The sequence below is a fragment of the Coregonus lavaretus genome (assembly GCF_964263955.1).
Source record: "Coregonus lavaretus genome assembly, chromosome: 26".
In the NCBI taxonomy this organism is placed as follows: domain Eukaryota; kingdom Metazoa; phylum Chordata; class Actinopteri; order Salmoniformes; family Salmonidae; genus Coregonus; species Coregonus lavaretus.
This window is the reverse complement of record NC_140013.1, coordinates 38,854,253-38,873,759: the sequence shown is the minus strand read 5'-3', so window position 1 is coordinate 38,873,759 and position 19,507 is coordinate 38,854,253. Positions and strand designations below refer to the sequence as shown.

General features: G+C 45.9%; 1 protein-coding gene across 1 annotated transcript; it reads right to left on the bottom strand.

Moving 5' to 3' along the window:
* Positions 1 to 253: 253 nt before the first annotated feature.
* Positions 254 to 19,283, bottom strand: LOC311102033 (uncharacterized protein; the record flags this gene model as incomplete). The annotated part of the gene is made up of 20 exons (XM_084143250.1): positions 19,171 to 19,283; positions 18,785 to 19,079; positions 17,925 to 18,011; positions 17,681 to 17,788; positions 16,949 to 17,575; positions 16,293 to 16,523; positions 15,784 to 15,907; positions 15,225 to 15,697; positions 14,697 to 15,119; positions 8,417 to 8,649; positions 8,016 to 8,307; positions 7,481 to 7,723; positions 7,223 to 7,318; positions 6,739 to 7,054; positions 6,483 to 6,655; positions 6,097 to 6,327; positions 5,844 to 5,967; positions 5,556 to 5,749; positions 5,160 to 5,438; positions 254 to 682 (listed from the first exon to the last, which is right to left on the bottom strand). Exons 1-20 carry the CDS (start codon positions 19,257 to 19,259, stop codon positions 254 to 256), a joined length of 5,067 nt encoding a protein of 1,688 aa, XP_083999376.1. The 5' UTR covers positions 19,260 to 19,283.
* Between the last annotated feature and the right edge of the window lie 224 nt (positions 19,284 to 19,507).

Below are 19,507 nucleotides of genomic sequence, written 5' to 3'. Positions count from 1 at the left end.
TCTGACTGAGCAGTGAAAGAGGTGGAGAATGAAAGTTTGTGGACCTGCAGTGAGAGAGAACTCTTATTTTATTAGGATACCTGTCAAACACCACAAAGTTCTGAGAGTGGTGTCAGAGGACAATCTGAGTGAGGATCAATGTAAAGATGAAGGATATTTCATTACAATAACTGACTTTGAGGAGGCACAACATCACACTCCTGTGGTCAATACATATGTTTCTATTTGGACATCATGTGTTTCTTGGTGGTTTCTATTTGGCCATCATGTGTTTCTTGGTGTTTCTCTCTGGTCTCAGGAGGATGATGAAACACTTTGGAGCAAACAGACAGAACAGCAGCCCAAAGCTGGAGGCCAGGATGGCAAAGATCTCTACAGCTACTGTGTACTTCCCAGGAGAGCTGACGTAGGCTGGGATGAAGGAGATCCACACGGCACAGAAGATCAGCATGCTGAAGGTGATGAACTTGGCCTCGTTGAAGTTGTCTGGGAGTTTCCTGGCCAGGAAGGCTAAGAGGAGACAGATAGAGGCCAGCAGGCCGATGTAGCCCAGCACCAGAGAGAAGCCGACCACAGAGCCCACCTCACACTCCAGGACCACTCTCGGCCCCCGACCCTCTCTGCCCCCTCTCTCAGCAGGTCGGGGTGGAGCTAGGGTCAGCCACAGCACACAGATCAGCACCTGTGGAAGGGAAAGGGTTGGAAGGAAAAAGCAAGCGCAGTTACCATAGCAACAAATAATATGGTCAGTAAACAAGTTTCCATCCAGTTTTTAAGCGAGTAAAGTCATGCCGTATAATTTTTTTTACGACAGCTGTGATGGAAACAGGCCGTTTCGGTACAATTTTTTAAAACGCAGACAGATAATTGTTCGTTCGACAAAGTGGGATCTTTTTGAGTCGAGAAATGGTGGTGGAAACAACTTTATTTGCAAATATTGATATAATAACCATCATATCAAAGTAAACTTGGAGTCACTCGATTACGTGGTGTGTGGTCCTCCATGTAGTTTATTAGGCTACAGATAAAATAAGTTATGATGAATTTAGCTAGGACTGTCTGGGAGTGGTCTGAGTGGGGAGGGGAAAACTGAAAACTAGATGTTATTGGCTGAGAGATTCGGAGCTCTCTTTCTTTATGGTCTAGCAAAGTTGATGTCCTCGCCCCCGTGGAAATCGAATTAACATTATTTTTTTAAAACTAAAAATCTGTCTGTTTAAGCTAGCAGTTTTTTTTGCATGGGCTGCATCTCAATCCACAGCATCCGCCAATGGTGGCCGTCCACATCTGCGGTGGAAGGTGGCCGAGCTACAGCGGTGTTTGACACCCCAATAATCTGTATTTTCACAAAAACATCTGTAGCATCACGGGACTCGTCTGAAGTCTGTACCACCGATCTGCCAACTTCTGTCTGTAGCTGCCAAATTCTGTAGCGTCTGAACAGTTTGGGCTACACACTAATATGACCGAACACATACAGTGGCTTGCGAAAGTATTCACCCCCCTTGGCATTTTTCCTATTTTGTTGCCTTACAACCTGGAATTAAAATGTATTTTTTGGGGGGTTTGTATCATTTGATTTACACAACGTGCCTACCACTTTGAAGATTCAAAATATTTTTTATTGTGAAACAAACAAGAAATAAGACAAAAAAACTAGAAAACATGAGCGTGCATAACTATTCACCCCCCCCCCCCCCCCCCCCTCCAAAGTCATTACGTTGTAGAGCCACCTTTTGCAGCAATTACAGCTGCACGTCTCTTGGGTATGTCTCTATAAGCTTGGCACATCTAGCCAGTGGGATTTTTGCCCATTCTTCAAGGCAAAACTGCTCCAGCTCCTTCAAGTGGCGCAGTGGTCTAAGGCACTGCATCGCAGTGCTAACTGTGCCACTAGAGATCCTGGTTCGAATCCAGGCTCTGTCACAGCCGGCCGCGACCGGGAGACTCATGGGCGGCGCACAATTGGCCCAGGGTAGGGCAGGGAATGGCCGGCAGGGATGTAGCTCAGTTGATAGAGCATGGCGTTTGCAACGCCAGGGTTGTGGGTTTGATTCCCACGGGGGGCCAGTATTAAAAAAAATATGTATTCACTAACTGTAAGTCGCTCTGGATAAGAGTGTCTGCTAAATGACTAAAATGTAATGTAAGTTAAATGGGTTCCACTGGTGTATAGCAATCTTTAAATCACACCACAGATTCTCAATTGGATTGAGGTCTGGGCTTTGACTAGGCCATTCCAAGACATTTAAATGTTTCCCCTTAAACCACTCGAGTATTGCTTTAGCAGTATGCTTAGGGTCATTGTCCTGCTGGAAGGTGAACCTCCAACCCAGTCTCAAATCTCTAGAAGACTGAAACAGGTTTCCCTCAAGAATTTCCCTGTATTTAGCGCCATCCATCATTCCTTCGATTCTGACCAGTTTCCCAGTCCCTGCCGATGAAAAACATCCCCACAGCATGATGCTGCCACCACCATGCTTCACTGTGGGGATGGTGATCTCGGGGTGATGAGAGGTGTTGGGTTTGAGCCAGACATAGCGTTTTCCTTGATGGCCAAAAAGCTCATCTGACCAGAGTACCTTCTTCCATATATTTGGGGAGTCTCCCACATGCCTTTTGGCGAACACCAAACATGTTTGCTTATTTTTTTCTTTAAGCAATGGCTTTTTTCTGGCCACTCTTCCGTAAAGCCCAGCTCGGTGGAGTGTACGGCTTAAAGTGGTCCTATGGACAGATACTCCAATCTCCGCTGTGGAGCTTTGCAGCTCCTTCAGGGTTATCTTTGGTCTCTTTGTTGCCTCTCTGATTAATGCACTCCTTGCCTGGTCCGTGAGTTTTGGTGGGCGGCCCTCTCTTGGCAGGTTTGTTGTGGTGCCATATTCTTTCAATTTTTTAATAATGGATTTAATGGTGCTCCGTGGGATGTTCCAAAGTTTCTGATATTATTATTAACCCAACCCTGATCGGTACTTCTCCACAACTTTGTCCCTGACCTGTTTGGAGAGCTCCTTGGTCTTCATGGTGCCGCTTGCTTGGTGGTGCCCCTTGCTTAGTGGTGTTGCAGACTCTGGGGCCTTTCAGAACAGGTGTATAAATACTGAGAACATGTGACAGATCATTTGACACTTAGATTGCACACAGGTTGACTTTATTTAACTAATTATGTGACTTCTGAAGGTAATTGGTTGCACCAGATCTTATTTAGGGGATTCATAGCAAAGGGGATGAATACATATTCATGCACCACTTTTCCGTTATTTATTTTTTGGGATTTTTTTAAACAAGTTATTTTTTTCATTTCACTTCACCAATTTGGACTATTTTGTGTATGTCCATTACAAGAAATCCAAATAAAAATCCATTTAAATTACAGGTTGTAATGCAACAAAATAGGAAAAACGCCAAGGGGGATGAATACTTTTGCAAGACATTGTACATTTAGGTTGTTTAGTTCTAGGACGCCTACAAGCCTCACAAGACTCGTCTGAAGGTAGTCGGGTCAAAAAAGTGAATGGAAGTATATATGGAAGTAATTTAGTGCCCCAATTTTATTATTATATGGTCAAATAAATATGTATAATTTCCTGAGCTTTCTTAAATCGCTCAGATATAGGACAGACACTTTAAAACAAACTTACTTTGATAGATTTTTTGTCTGTTTTTCCATTTATGAATATATATATTTTTATACCTAAAGTTCAAAGTACTAAAATTCTAAATAAAATAGATAAATTATACTTGATATGACCATCTTATAACAACTCCACGTGTTAGCTTTGTAGACCCCCCCTCCTCCTCCCCCCCCCCCCCCTTCCAGTGGCACTGATTTGAGTGTCAGTATAAAGTGGAACTGACAGTGTTTTAGCAACATGAAATCTTATTAAAATCTCTTCATATACACCTCCAGGAAGAATACGACACCTTTAAAAAAAAAAAAAACATTTTCTGACAAGCCAGCACTTAGATATGGGCGTTTTCATTTGTGTGTGGGAAAGCGGCCGGGCGTTTGGACAATTAATAGACACTGCAGAAAATGAAACCTAATAAAAAACATCTGTCTTGTTCAGGACCAGAGTTTATGAAGACCGGTGCGCCATTGCCAATCAGAGCTACAGTAGGCATATTTGCAAATAAGCCATTCGCCACACGGGCCTGCCATCATTCACTTTGAACTGGACTGTGTTTTTACAGGCAGTAGCAACAGCACAGCTTTAGATCATTAGAAAGCATTCGCCAAAAGCCACAAAATACACATGAATACATTTCTGCAAATATGTAAATAGCACAGGAGTCCTCTTTCATTTGGGAACTTCACAGTCCTATTGATCAAACAACCATGAACAGGTAGGCTCTCTCTCTCCCTCAGTTGCCTATGCACATCAACAACGACAAGATCAACAACTAATGCTAGCCAGAGCAAGATAAACTAAAATCTAATGAGGGAACATTAGATAAACTTTTTAAGGTACTTTTCTGCAGCTTGATTTTTGATTGTCTGTTTGTTTCATATCTGCTAAGTAGTCAATAGGTGAGGGAGAGTTTACGCCTAAACTCATGGCCCAGCGTCGTCCAGGGAGGGAATGGCTGGCAGGGATGTAGCTCAGTTTGTAGAGCATGGCGTTTGCAACGCCAGGGTTGTGGGTACGTTTCCCACGGGGGGCCAGTATGAAAAAAATTGTATGCACTAACTGTAAGTCGCTCTGGATAAGCGCGTCTGCTAAATGTAAATGTCAAAAAATTTCAACGTCAAGGGTTGTGGGTTCGATTCCCATGGGGGGCCAGTATGAAAAAATTAATTTATAATAATAATAACGTATGCACTCACTAACTGTAAGTTGCTCTGGATAAGAGCGTCTGCTAAATGACTGTAATGTAAATGTTAAAATGCTGTCAGTTCCACTTTAAGGATGAACTCATTTACCACCTGGTGATGTCACCAGGCAGGCCAAAACTCCATCCCACCAAAATCGACTGGAATTTCAGCATTTTTTTTTAACATCACTTACACTAAAAGGACATTATCATCATTCACACAATTTCACAGTATGATTCCAACCTCATAGTGTGGAAATGTATATAAAACACAGGAAAATCTAGTTTTTGACTGCACTGGGCCTTTAAATTCCAATAGAATATAGCAAAAACTAGATGTTCACCTGGATGAGTGTGCAGAGTGAGATACCCATCCTCTGCTGGGCGGGGCTGAAGTATCTCATCAGGTTCTCTCCAGGCAGAGAGGCCCTGAAGGCCACCAGCACCACCACAGTCCTGCTGAGCAGGCAGGAGATGCACAACACAAAGCTTATACCAAACAGGGTGTGTCTCAGCATGCACGTCCACGTCTTCGGCTGGCCAATGAAAACCAGCGCACACAGGAAGCAGAGCTTTAGTGACAGCAGGAGCAGGAAGCTGAGCTCAGAGTTGTTGGCTTTCACCTGGAATGAGACAGAGAAAGATAATTTAGACTGCGTTACATCAGAAATATCCTCCTTATATGACACAATCTCATCTCTGTCCAGTACCTCTATATATGATCATATGATTCAACTCACCAGGGCCGTGTGACGGTGGTAGAGGAAGGTGGCCAGGGCACCGGCTGTGAGTGTTGCCCCGGAAACTGAGATGACGGACAGGATGACGCCCATGGTGTCCCTGTAGGAGAGGAAGTCCACCAGCTGGGGGATGCAGGCCGTATGATCAGGGTTGGACCAGAACCGCTCTGGACACCTAATACACTCAACTGACCCTGATAGAGAAGGAAGAAGAAGGAGGAGTCCAAATCAGGATCAGTCAGGATTCAGGAAAAATATGAATTGGAATCAGAACCGTTGATAGACTACCTGTTGTGTTGCTGATCTCTCCCTCAGCACAGGACAAACAGTCGAAGCAGCACACAGGCCTCCCCTTCTGTACCACATGCCTGGAACCAGGGGGACAGGCAGCACTGCATACAGACACAGGGACCTACCAGAGGATGGAGAGGATGCAGTCATCATCTTCATCATCATCATTATCGTCATCATCATTACACACACACACAGACACACACACACTCCTCTCTGCCTCAGAGAAACCAAACTGAATGGTTCTCACCTCATCTCCACTACCCCCACCCCACACAACTTTCCCCATGTCGATGTGAATCTGGCCGCCCGATCCCTCAGAGGACAGAAAATGGCCGACCTGGACGAACTCTGCCGTACCCTCGGGGGTCACATGCCAGTTGATGATGTCATAAGAGGCAGGCGGATCACCGTTCAAGTCGAAGTGGAAAGATTCCCCCACAGGAGTGCTGAAGTTCACTCCCCTCAGATAATGAACAATCTCAAAGAGAAAAGGGCATTGGAACAGTATTAAGAGATAGAACCAACTGTGGCTGTGGGCCTTTAGTACTCAAACCTTACAAAGTGTTTTCACTGTATGCTGACTGGAAACATTAGTGCTGTTAACATGAAAACAGATTAATATGGCATTGTCACCTGGCTGGGCTGAAGCTTCCTGATATCAGGGCACTGTCCACCGTTAAAGGCTCCCTCCCCTGGTCGACAGGCCAACATGTCCTGTATGGCGTAAGCGATGGCGTACACAGCCTTGTACACATTATAGCTGGCTCTCAGCTGAGACACGTCAGCGTACTGGCTCTCCCCCTCACCTAGGATTGACACTTTATTTTACTGAGACAACATTGGGAATCAGGACACAAAAATAGAGTTTTAGGTGTAAACTCTCCCTCACCTATGACTTCTGACCCACTGCACTGTCGCCTGGACGACTGGGTCACGCTGAGGTCAACTCCAAGAGAACAGCCAAATATCTCCTCCCACAATTCCCTCAGGAAGGGATCAGACTTCTGGTAGTCCCCATCAGGATGGAGGCGTGTTAGGAAAGGCCCCAGGCCGGGAATGACAGCTTTCTTCAGGGCAAAACCGATCGTCCCGGCAAGAGAGGGCAGGTTTTCAGGGGAGGAGAGAGTAGAGTCAGTGACCCATGCCTCTGAGGCTATCCACTGCCTTTCTGTTATGTTCTGACGGACAACCTCTTCCATCAGGGCCTGGAGAATGAGATGGTTAAAAAGAACAAGATAGTTCAGCTGAAATACAAGATTATCAATTAGGAAATGCTTGTGTCTATAAAGGGCATCAAGACATGGTAAGAGACAAGGACACTGCTACAGCTGTTTAACAAATAATTAACAATACTCTGACCAGTCACTGCTCACCCGTGCATCCTTTGTGATAGCGAATGTCACCACCACTCTGGCAGTAGATCCTCTGATGGTGTCCACGATGTGCCTGATCTGTCTCTTAGACGGTGCCTTGGGGATGACCATCAGTGAGAGAGAGGGAAGAGAGTCAGAGAAAATCAGAGAGAGGGTTTCTGTTAGATTAGAAGAGAGGGGGGGTAAGAGTAAAAGAGAGAGAGAGAAAGAGAGCGCAAAAAAAGTGTATATTGTCAGATCATCAGAGTGAGGTCAAACCTTGGAGATGACCTCAGAGTAGGCGACACACACCCCAGATCCCTGAAGCTCTTGGAGAAGCAGCTGAATACCAAACTTGCCATAGTCATCATCCCCAGACACCAGCCCCACCCACACCCAGCCCAGCCGACGCAGCAGCCTGGCCATGCCCAGAGCCTGGAAGGCATCGCTGGGTACCGTACGGAAGAACGAGGGGTACCTCCAGTTGTCACTCAAACACGCACAGGAGGCAAAGTAACTCACCTGGGAGAGATAGAGAGAGAGAGAGAGAGAGAGAGAGAGAGAGAGAGAGAGAGAGTGAGAGAGAGAGAGAGAGAGAGAGAGAGAGAGAGAGAGAGAGAGAGAGAGAGAGAGAGAGAGAGAGACAGGGAGAGAGAGAGAGAGAGACAGGGAGAATTATAATTTTTAAGCGACAGAGAGCAGAGGGTGAGCGAAAGTAAATGTTAGAGAGCGAGTCATCTAGATAGATATTCAAATGTAATGTGTAAGAGAGTCATCATTTCATCCCAACCTGTAATCCAACCCTAAGCCTCACCATGGGTAAATCAAATGGCCCGAGGGTCTGTGCCACCACAATGGAGGCTGAGGAGCGGGCATCCCCGATGATGACGGGAACCTCAGGGGTTGCGCCACACTCTGTGCCCGCCACGGAGGCCTCCTGGCCGGTCACCATGGCTAGGGCTGCCCCCAGGGTGGTGCCCTCTGCCAGACATGTGTCAGCAGCCAGGAACCCCAGGGTGAGGTTAGGCAGGAGGGTTGGGTCACGGTTAATTTCCTCCACTGCAAAGATCATAGTCTGGAACCAGCGGTAAGCACGCTGGTAGAAACTGACAGACGGAAGAAACGGGAAGAAACGGGAAGATAGGAGGTAACTGAATACACTGTACACAAGTGAAAACACAATGACACAAAGCTGTTATCACACAAGCTGCGTACATTGTACAGGTAGAATTTCCCTTAATGCTCCTGAACTCCTGCTCTGGCAGAGGGGCTTCCACATGGATGGGGAACAGGCCCCCAATGACAACATCTCCTGCCCGATAAACACTGCCGGAGACGGGCTTAGCCATCAGCCGACAAGCCCCCCCTCCATCTCCAGCCAGACCCCAGACAGACCCAGGGACATGGAGGCAGTAGAGCAGCCCCAGCCAGCCACACAGGCACATCACCTGGAGAGAGACAAGGCCGAGGACTGGGAGAGTACCGTCACCTGGAGGAGAGATCAAACCAAGACCTTACAGACAGAACACTGAGTAGATAGAATGACATGAACAAAAAGTGCTATCAATGAAGAGATACACCATACGCCACAGACACCTGTCACCAGACATGTATGAAACAACAGTTATAGACACACAAAACCTTGTTCTACCTCTGCCCTACCTAGCAACAGTAAACCTGATCCTGGTAGACAGACAGACAGACAGACAGAGAGAGAGAGGATGGAATGTCTGTCAGTCTGTCATCTCCTTCAGAGAGTGTGAGAGTGAAAGAGGGAGAGGAAGAGGAGAGAAGGGGACCTGTTGATATAGGGAGAAATGAGCCCCCGGCTAAAAAACAAGTACACAGCCACCAGGGGGTGCTTGTAGGGACGGGAGGGGCAGGATGGTGTTAATTGGGGCTTGTTATTGGAGGATAACTTGGGGAACAGGTAATTGGGGGTAATTGGAGAAAGCCTATGAGGTTGATGTTATTGAAGGTAATGTAATAGCACAGGAGATACAGTATCTGTTCTTCAACAACATCTGATGGCTCCATTGAGGCAGATGTTACATCATACTGTACTAAATACCCACACCAGTAGAAATCCACTTGTTCAAGCTGAAAGATGCCCAGAACTTACCCACGATGTTGCACAACGATGTAAGTCAATAAGTTATCGTTTTAGTCATCCACCCGGCAAAACTCATCTTGACCTTCCAGAACACAACACACACATTCTCCACTGCCAGGGAAGCTCAATACTTTTTTCGAGAATCACATCAAAGCCAACACACAAGGGTACGAGTCGAATGATGGAACCCCATTATGACTGGCTCAATATTCCGGTACGTTATCCACGTACTATCATGCAGCTTAGCCTATGGCTAAGACGCTGCCCTCAGCGTAAGACAAGACACTGCTTTGATTGGTATAACATTAGCTAGAAACCACAAGTGTCTATTCAGATAATGAAAAGGCACCTGAAGAAATTAAATTCAAGGAACTTACAGTATAGTTACATGTCATTTGGGGTGTGCATGATCGTAAGCAAAGTCATTGTAGCCTTTCATTTCACTTCCCCTGTGAGAACCATTAGCACGGGCTGACTTGGCTTCGCTGTACCACAGCCGAAGCCTGCCAGCAGCCTACCTACCAAAGGTTGCACCGTGTCTATTACAATGTAGAAAAATGCATATTAGCTATCTTTCAATAGTTTTCCATATTACCGGAACTTCATCTTATTCCTTGTAACTATTTCTATGGCTGATCCACGGCTGCATTTTATGGAAGATGCCAAAACATTGGAGATAACAATAGATGGGGAAGTCAAAGATACACTAGTGGTTTCCATCTGTGGGGAAGTCAAAGATTGGCCAGTGGTTTCCATCTGTGGGGAAGTCAAAGATAGGCCAGTGGTTTCCATATATGATGATGTCAAAGATAGGCCAGTGGTGACATCTGTGGTGAAGTGAAAGATAGGACAGTGGTTTCCATCTGTGGTGAAGTCAAAAATAGAACAGTGGTTTCCATCTGTGGTGAAGTCAAAGATAGGCCAGTGGTTTCCATCTGTGGTGAAGTCAATGATAGACAAATGGTTTCCATCTGTGGTGAAGTCAAAAATAGAACAGTGGTTTCCATCTGTGACGAAGTCAAAGTTAGACCAGTGGCTTCCATCTGTGGGGAAGTCAAAGATAGGCCAGTGGTTTGAATCTGTGGTGAAGTCAAAGATAGGCCAGTGGTTTCCTTCTATGGTGAAGTGAAAGATAGACCAGTGGTTTGCATCTGTGGGGAAGTCAAAGATAGGCCAGTGGTTTGAATCTGTGGTGAAGTCAAAGATAGGCCAGTGGTTTGAATCTGTGGTGAAGTCAAAGATAGGCCAGTGGTTTCCTTCTATGGTGAAGTGAAAGATAGACCAGTGGTTTCCTTCTGTGGTGAAGTCAAAGTTAGACCAGTGGTTTCCATCTGTGGTGAAGTCAATGATAGACAAATGGTATCCATAGTGGTTTCCATCTGTGGGGAAGTCAAAGATAGGCCAGTGGTTTCCATCTGTGTTGAAGTAAAAGATAGGCGACTGAAAGTTTCTTCAGTTGCTCTTCACCAACTGCATCCTGCAGCCTTTACTTGCATTGTGGGAGGCACTAAAGTCAACTAATCATTAGGGTGTTTTTGCAAATGTGACCAAAGACTTGACTGAAACAGGAATCAACTTTGCCACTATTCAAGTATACAGTGGATATATACAAATTAATATGATATTGTGGCTCTCTCTCACCTATTGATTGTACAATGCACACACATGCAGGGCTGGACTCACTCAATACTCTTGCCCCTCTCATCACTCTTGCCCCTCTCATCATTCTGGTCCCTCTCATCACTCTGGCCTCACTCATTACTGGCATCTCTCATCATTCTGGCCTCTCTCATCATTCTGGCCCCTCTCATCACTCTGGCCTGTGCTAGCCTGCAGGGCTACCGGAGGCAGGCAGGGGTGGATTTCTGACTCAGCAGTGAAAGAGGAGGATAATTCATGTTTGTTCTCCTGCAGTGAGAGATAACTCTTATTTTATTAGGATACCTGTCAAACGCTACAAAGATCTGAGAGAGGTGTCGGAGGACAATCTGAGTGAGGATCAATGTAAAGATGAAGGATATTTAATTACAATAACTGACTCTGAAGAGGCACAACAGCACACTCATGTGGTAGATAACTGGCTCTGAGGAGGGACAACAGCACACTCCTGTGGTAGATAACTGGCTCTGAGGAGGGACAACAGCACACTCCTGTGGTAGACAACTGGCTCTGAGGAGGGACAACAGCACACTGTACTCGAGTAAAGGCTGAACTGAATGAAGAACAGAAAGAGAATGCAATATGGAATTGTATTAAATAGTTTGCAGCATGGCCTCCAAGGAATGCTCCTCAAAGTTAGATGCCTTTGTTGGGCAGCTGCAATCGAACCCCCCCCTGCACTCTAGGGAAAGGAGTTCCAATGACGAGCATTTCAGGCTATTATAACAGTCAGTGGTGGGGAGGTGGACGGTTGTCGAAAACTGTTGCTGAAATACAGCAGGTGAGAGAGCATGGGTAAGTTGACATATACAGTGAGGGAAAAAAAGTATTTGATCCCCTGCTGATTTTGTACGTTTGCCCACTGACAAAGAAATGATCAGTCTATAATTTTTATGGTAGGTTTATTTGAACAGTGAGAGACAGAATAACAACAACAAAAATCCAGAAAATCAAAAATGTTATAAATTGATTTGCATTTTAATGAGGGAAATAAGTATTTGACCCCCTCTCAATCAGAAAGATTTCTGGCTCCCAGGTGTGTTTTATACAGGTAACGAGCTGAGATTAGGCACACACTCTTAAAGGGAGTGCTCCTAACCTCAGCTTGTTACCTGTATAAAAGACACCTGTCCACAGAAGCAATCAATCAATCAGATTCCAAACTCTCCACCATGGCCAAGACCAAAGAGCTCTCCAAGGATGTCAGGGACAAGATTGTAGACCTACACAAGGCTGGAATGGGCTACAAGACCATCGCCAAGCAGCTTGGTGAGAAGGTGACACAAAATAACTGTCAATCTCCCTCAGCCTGGGGCTCCATGCAAGATCTCACCTCGTGGAGTTGCAATGATCATGAGAACGGTGAGGAATCAGCCCAGAACTACACGAGAGGATCTTGTCAATGATCTCAAGGCTGCTGGGACCATAGTCACCAAGAAAACAATTGGTAACACACTACGCCGTGAAGGACTGAAATCCTGCAGTGCCCGCAAGGTCCCCCTGCTCAAGAAAGCACATATACAGGGCCGTCTGAAGTTTGCCAATGAACATCTGAAAGATTCTGAGGAGAACTGGGTGAAAGTGTTATGGTCAGATGAGACCAAAATCGAGCTCTTTGCATCAACTCAACTTGCCGTGTTTGGAGGAGGAGGAATGCTGCCTATGACCCCAAGAACACCATCCCCACTGTTAAACATGGAGGTGGAAACATTATGCTTTGGGGGTGTTTTTCTGCTAAGGGGACAGGACAACTTCACCGCATCAAAGGGACGATGGATGGGGCCATGTACCGTCAAATCTTGGGTGAGAACCTCCTTCCCTCAGCCAGGGACATTGAAAATGGGTCGTGGATGGTTATTCCAGCATGACAATGACCCAAAACACACGGCCAAGGCAACAAAGGAGTGGCTCAAGAAGAAGCACATTAAGGTCCTGGAGTGGCCTAGCCAGTCTCCAGACCTTAATCCCATAGAAAATCTGTGGAGGGAGCTGAAGGTTCGAGTTGCCAAACGTCAGCCTCGAAACCTTAATGACTTGGAGAAGATCTGCAAGGAGGAGTGGAACAAAATCCCTCCTGAGATGTGTGCAAACCTGGTGGCCAACTACAAGAAACGTCTGACCTCTGTGATTGCCAACAAGGGTTTTGCCACCAAGTACTAAGTCATGTTTTGCAGAGGGGTCAAATACTTATTTCCCTCATTAAAATGCAAATCAATTTATAACATTTTGACATGCGTTTTTCTGGAACAACACTCTGATGATATGTATGTATTCATTCCCACTATGCTTATGATGATGATACGTCTGTATTCATTCCCACTATGCTGATGATATGTGTGTATTCATTCCCACTATTCTGATGATATGTGTGTATTCATTCCCACTTTGATGATGATATGTGTGTATTCATTCCCACTATGCTGATGATGATATGTCTGTATTCATTCCCACTATGCTGATGATGATATGTCTGTATTCATTCCCACTATGCTGATGATGATATGTCTGTATTCATTCCCACTATGCTGATGATGATATGTCTGTATTCATTCCCACTATGCTGATGATGATATGTCTGTATTCATTCCCACTATGCTGATGATGATATGTCTGTATTCATTCCCACTATGCTGATGATGATATGTCTGTATTCATTCCCACTATGCTGATGATGATATGTGTGTATTCATTCCCACTATGCTGATGATGATATGTCTGTATTCATTCCCACTATGCTGATGATATGTGTGTATTCATTCCCACTATGCTGATGATATGTCTGTATTCATTCCCACTATGCTGATGATATGTGTGTATTCATTCCCACTATGCTGATGATATGTGTGTATTCATTCCCACTTTGATGATGATATGTCTGTATTCATTCCCACTATGCTGATGATGATATGTGTGTATTCATTCCCACTATGCTGATGATACGTGTGTATTCATTCCCACTATGCTGATGATAAGTGTGTATTCATGGGTATTATGTTATGCTTCCTGGATAACGTTAAACGAACATTCAGACTTCCTGATTGAACTTTTGGAAGCTACATTATAATTTCCACACAATCTAAATCAGGGAGGGGCCACATAAAATCTGAACTCATGTGTGGCCGCAGTGGCTTGCGGGTCTGCCTACCCACATTCATGCCCACACATGCAGTAAAAGCCGGCCCTAACCTTATTTAGGGTCCTAAGCTACATTTTGTTGGGGGGGCCCCCCTCCCTGCTAGCAAAACATTTTAGCAGCCCCACTCTTGACAGCAGAGAGAAAAAGTTTTAGATTTAATTTCCTGCATATCTACACAAGTTTTAAAGCAAGTTTTCTGCAATTCTACACATTTAGCAATGCTATAACTAATTTCATGCAATTCTACTCATTTTGCCATAGGTTGTAGTATATTCCGTTTTGAATATGATATCTGAGTGAGAGTGGTAATTTGACCATGATTACTACAAGTTTAGATAGCTGGCTAGACCAATCTAGAAAATGTTAGCTGACATGGGTTAATTGAGTGGCTGTCAGTGACTGACATAACAAGAGGAAAATGCTGATGCACAGCCACATTTCTAAATATGACCTTGTGTATTGTACTATTCTAACTCTCAACAGTAAAGTAATCCGCGGGCCTGCAAAAGGGAGGCGGGCGGCCAGTTGCCCATCCCTGATCCAAGTTATAGAAGTTGTAAGATCAACTATAACGTCTTGTCAGGTGCAGACTTGGCCATGAGTTGTTTCCTGTTGTTCTTTCCAGGCTTCAGCAGGATGATGTAACATTTAGGGAGGAAGAGGCAGGTCAGCAGGCCGTAACTGGAGGCCAGGATGGCAAACACCTCCGTGGCCGTGGAGTACTTCCCAGGAGAGCTGACGTAGGCAGGGACGAAGGCCACCCACACGGCACAGAAGATCAGCATGCTGAAGGTGATGAACTTGGCCTCGTTGAAGTTGTCTGGGAGTTTCCTGGCCAGGAAGGCTAAGAGGAGACAGAGAGAGGCCAGCAGGCCGATGTAGCCCAGCACCAGACAGAAGCCCAGGGCTGAGCCCTCATCACACAGGAGGATGACACTGGCACTCTCACGTGTCATCAGTCTGCGCGGGGTGGGAGGAGCCACAGCCAGCCACACAGCACAGATCACCACCTGGGGGGAGGAAAATAATTGTAATGTTGATAGCTAACAGTCCAACCAGGGTGCATGATACAAAGAGAACAACCGGGTCTATAAAAGATGATACAACGTTTCTACCTGGACCAGAGTACAGAGTGAGATGAAGGCTCTCTGCTGTGGAAGCCCAAACCATTTCATGACATTACTGCTTGGAAGTGTAGCCCTGAAGGCCATCAACACCACTATTGTTTTCCCCAGAACACAAGAGATGCAGAGGACGAAGGTGATCCCAAACGCTGTATGGCGCAGCATACAGGACCACTCAGAGGGCCGGCCAATGAAAGTAAGAGAACACAGAAAACACAGAGTCAAGGAGAAGAGCAGCAGGAAGCTCAGCTCAGAGTTGTTGGCCCTGACGATGGGTGAGGCGCGGTGACAGGCGAATATGAGGACGACCGTGGCAGTGCAGAAGGACCCCAGGAGGGCCACGGAGAGCAGAGTGATACCCATTGTGTCACCGTAGGACAGGAAGTCAACTTGCTTGGGGACGCAGGCTGTGCCCTCCTCATTGGACCAGAACTCAGGCAGGCAGCGCACACACTCTATAGCATCTGGAGAAGAGAATACATATTTCTCTAGTGAGGCTGAGTTATGACAACACACTCTCTCATCCATACACGTTGTAGACTGCACTCACCTGTCTGATTGGTCATCTCCCCTGCTGCGCAGACCACACAGTCAAAGCAGCAGATGGGGAAGTGAGGCCTGATGGCCCTCCGAGTCCCTGGGGTGCAGCTTCTACTGCACACTGACAGAGGGACCTGAGGGGAGGGAGATCACACACTACTCCAGTCAGAATTAAACACACCCACATGAATGCACAGGAACACACACACAAGAGCAACAGAGATAAAAAAATAAATAATAATAATAATAATAATACAAATTCGACTTAATTAATGTATTATTTGACCATATTCTATGATCATGTGATTCAAAAGAATAAATCTGAAATGGAAAACGAAACTATGAAATGCAGTTTCTTACAAAACAACATTTAACAGACATTATAGTTGGATGATGTTGACTGAAATGAATGTTCTCTGTTGCATCCATTCCCTCCAGCTATTCTTTGCCTCCCCATTTTCTAAGAAATACAATTTTATTTTTCCAAAGAAGAAGTTCAGACATTTATGAGAGCCTTACTGTTGTCTGGTTTCCATTCCAGATGATGTCCGTTTCCTGGATGTGTAGTTTCTTCCTGCCAAGGCTGGTGGTCTCGTCAAACCTCCCCACTGTGACAAACTCCACCTGGCCCTCTGCCCCTAACTGCCAGTTCACTAGGTCATACTCAGCCACTGGGTCCCCGTTCACATCAAACTTAGTCTCATCTCCAAACGAGTTAGAGAACTCCACCTGCTTCAGGTAATGCAGGAGCTGAGGAGAGTCAGCGACAATCGGGCGTGCATTCAGAATGTTTAAAAGTAACCATTTATCTTGTTTAAAACTATATTCAAAAGTAACTATTTTTCTTACTTAAAATTATATATAAAAGTAAAATAAATGTTTGTCTAAAACTATATTTAAAAGTAACAATTTTTCTTGTTTAAAACATCAGTACATTGAGCTAAGCAGTGCCAGTCCAAAACTATATTTAAAAGTAACTATTTTTCTTGTTTAAAACGTCAGTACATTGAGCTAAGCAGTGCCAGTCCAAAAGTATATTTAAAAGTAACTATTTTTCTTGTTTAAAACGTCAGTACATTGAGCTAAGCAGTGCCAGTCCAAAACTATATTTAAAAGTAACTATTTTTCTTGTTTAAAACGTCAGTACATTGAGCTAAGCAGTGCCAGTCCAGTACCTGCCATGGCTGTATGACGCCAGTATCTGGGCAGAGTCCTCTTCCTGTCTCACAGCTCCTCATAGCCTGCAGTGCGTGGGCGATGGCGTACACAGCCTTGTACACGTTATAGGATATCCTCAACTGAGACACGTCAGAGTAGATGTTCCTCACACTGCCCACGTCCTCAGACCCAGAGCACAGAGGTTTACCCCCACGACCACCTACACCCCCAACACCCTGCAGGCTACACCCAAACATCTCCTCCCAGAAGGGGCGTAGGAACGGGTCCTTGGAGGCGTCTTGGCTGGAGGGGTGCAGACGCAGCAGGAACTTCTGTAGCCCAGGGATGTGTACAGCTCGGCGGATGGCAAAGCCCATGGAGCCCTGGAGGATGGGGAGGAAGCGGGGAGGGGTGGAGAGGACTGAGGCTGTACTCCAGGCTTCGCTGGCCAGCCACTGCACCCCTGTCAGACCCTGCCGCAGGGCCTCGTCAAACAGAGCTCCAGCATCCTGCTCCAGGGCAAACACCAGAACCACCCCTGCCCCGGAGGACCGAATACGGGCCACGATGGAGGCCATGGCCCCCTCCGCGTGGTTTTTGGGGATGATTTCATGGAGGGCCACGCAGGCACCGAGCTTCTGGACCTATAATGGTATACTATGGTCACTTAGCAGACACTTTAAGCCATAACACATTCACATTGTATATTCCTCCACACTGGACAAAATAATACACCATATCCCACAAACCTCCTCAGAAAATATCTGGGCTCCCCCATGACCATAAGCATCGTCCCCGGCAACCACACCCACCCATGTCCAGCCAAAGTGCTGGACGAGCTGCACCAGAGCATCCACCTGGGAAATCAGACAGGGATTCACTTTTTCCCCACGCTCAATTGCTACCAAACCGGCTAGAGTACAGATTAGATAGTGATTTATACCAGAGACAGAAAGTGGATGAGTTAGAGAGTTACATGGAATGAGAAGTCACCTGGAAGAAGTCACTGGGCATGGTCCTGAGGAAGGCTGGGAACTCTGCCTTGTTACTGAGACACGCACAGCTGGAGAAATAACTGACCTGAGAGAGAGAGAGAGAGAGAGAGAGAGAGAGAGAGAGAGAGAGAGAGAGAGAGAGAGAGAGAGAGAGAGAGAGAGAGAGAGAGAGAGAGAGAGAGAGAGAGAGAGAGAGAGAGGGAGAGAGAGAGAGAGAGAGATGGAGAGAGAGAGAGAGAGAGAGAGAGAGAGAGAGAGAGAGAGAGAGAGAGAGAGAGAAGAGAGAGAGAGAGAGAGAGAGAGAGAGAGAGAGAGAGAAAATAGAGCGAGAGAGAGAGAGAGAAAAGAGACAGAGAGAGAGAGAGAGAAAATAGAGCGAGAGAGAGAGAGGATTAGAGGAGAAAGTAGCTCCTCAATGTACTTCTGTTAGTAACATCTTAAAATTGTGAAGTGGGAGGAAGGACTTAAAAATTGTCAAAGTCTCCAGCCACCCTAGTCATAGACTGTTCTCTCTGCTACTGCACGGCAAGCAGTACCGGAGCAAAAGGCTTCTTAACAGCTTCTACCCCCATTATAAGACTCCTGAACAGCTAATCATGGATACCCGGACTATTTGCATTGCATATAGCATCCCTACTGTTAGTTTATTTTACCGCTGCTCTTTAATTATTTGCTATTTTCAATTTTTTACTGATACATTTTTTACTTAACACTTTTTTTATTTTCTTAAAAACTGCATTGTTGGTTAAGGGCTTGTAAGTAAGCATTTCACTGTAAGGTGAACCTGTTGTATTCGGCACAAAATTTGATTTGATTTGATTAGTGTATACTGTTGATGTGAGTGGTCAGTCTGCCTACCTGAGGCACTCTGAAGACTCCCAGGAAGCGAGCCACCACCAGAGACAGAGTGGAGCCTCCATCCCCAATGACCACCGGTACCATGCCACGACAGGACCCCCCCTCCCCCTCTCCTTCTCCCTCCCCTTCTCCCCCCATCAGTTCCATAGAAGCCCTCAAGGCTTGGTAAGGAGTACTGCAGGAATCATATATCTTATATCCCAGAGTGAAGTTGGGGAGCAGATTATCATCTCTGTTGATCTCCTCGATGGCAAACATCATGGTCTGCATCCAGCGGAATGTCCGGAAGTTAAACCTGCATGGGAGAGGAGAGGACAGAGGGATGAGTCCTACACTGAATCCTTACATGGTGATGGCCGCAGTCTAGGACTAGCTCAGACCCTCACCCGGTGCAGCGTGTGGCGGCTGGTTTGGAGTTGAAGGAGAGGTCAGGCTCTAGCACCATGTCATGGAGGGAGAAGAGGCCCCCAAGCATCACATCCCCCTCCCTCTGTAGCACGGGCAGGGCAGAGGGACCCGCTATCAGACTACACTGCTGAGGCTGGGACTGAGGCTGAGGCTGGGAGGAGATTAAACAGAAGAACTCCAAGCACAGCACTGTCACACAAAGGAAAACTGACCTCTTCATTGTCTCCGTACTGTTTGGTCGCAATACCCACACAACCAAGTGGAGAGAGCCCAACGAACAGGAAATGCTGACGTCTTATATAGTGGTCCTAAAAA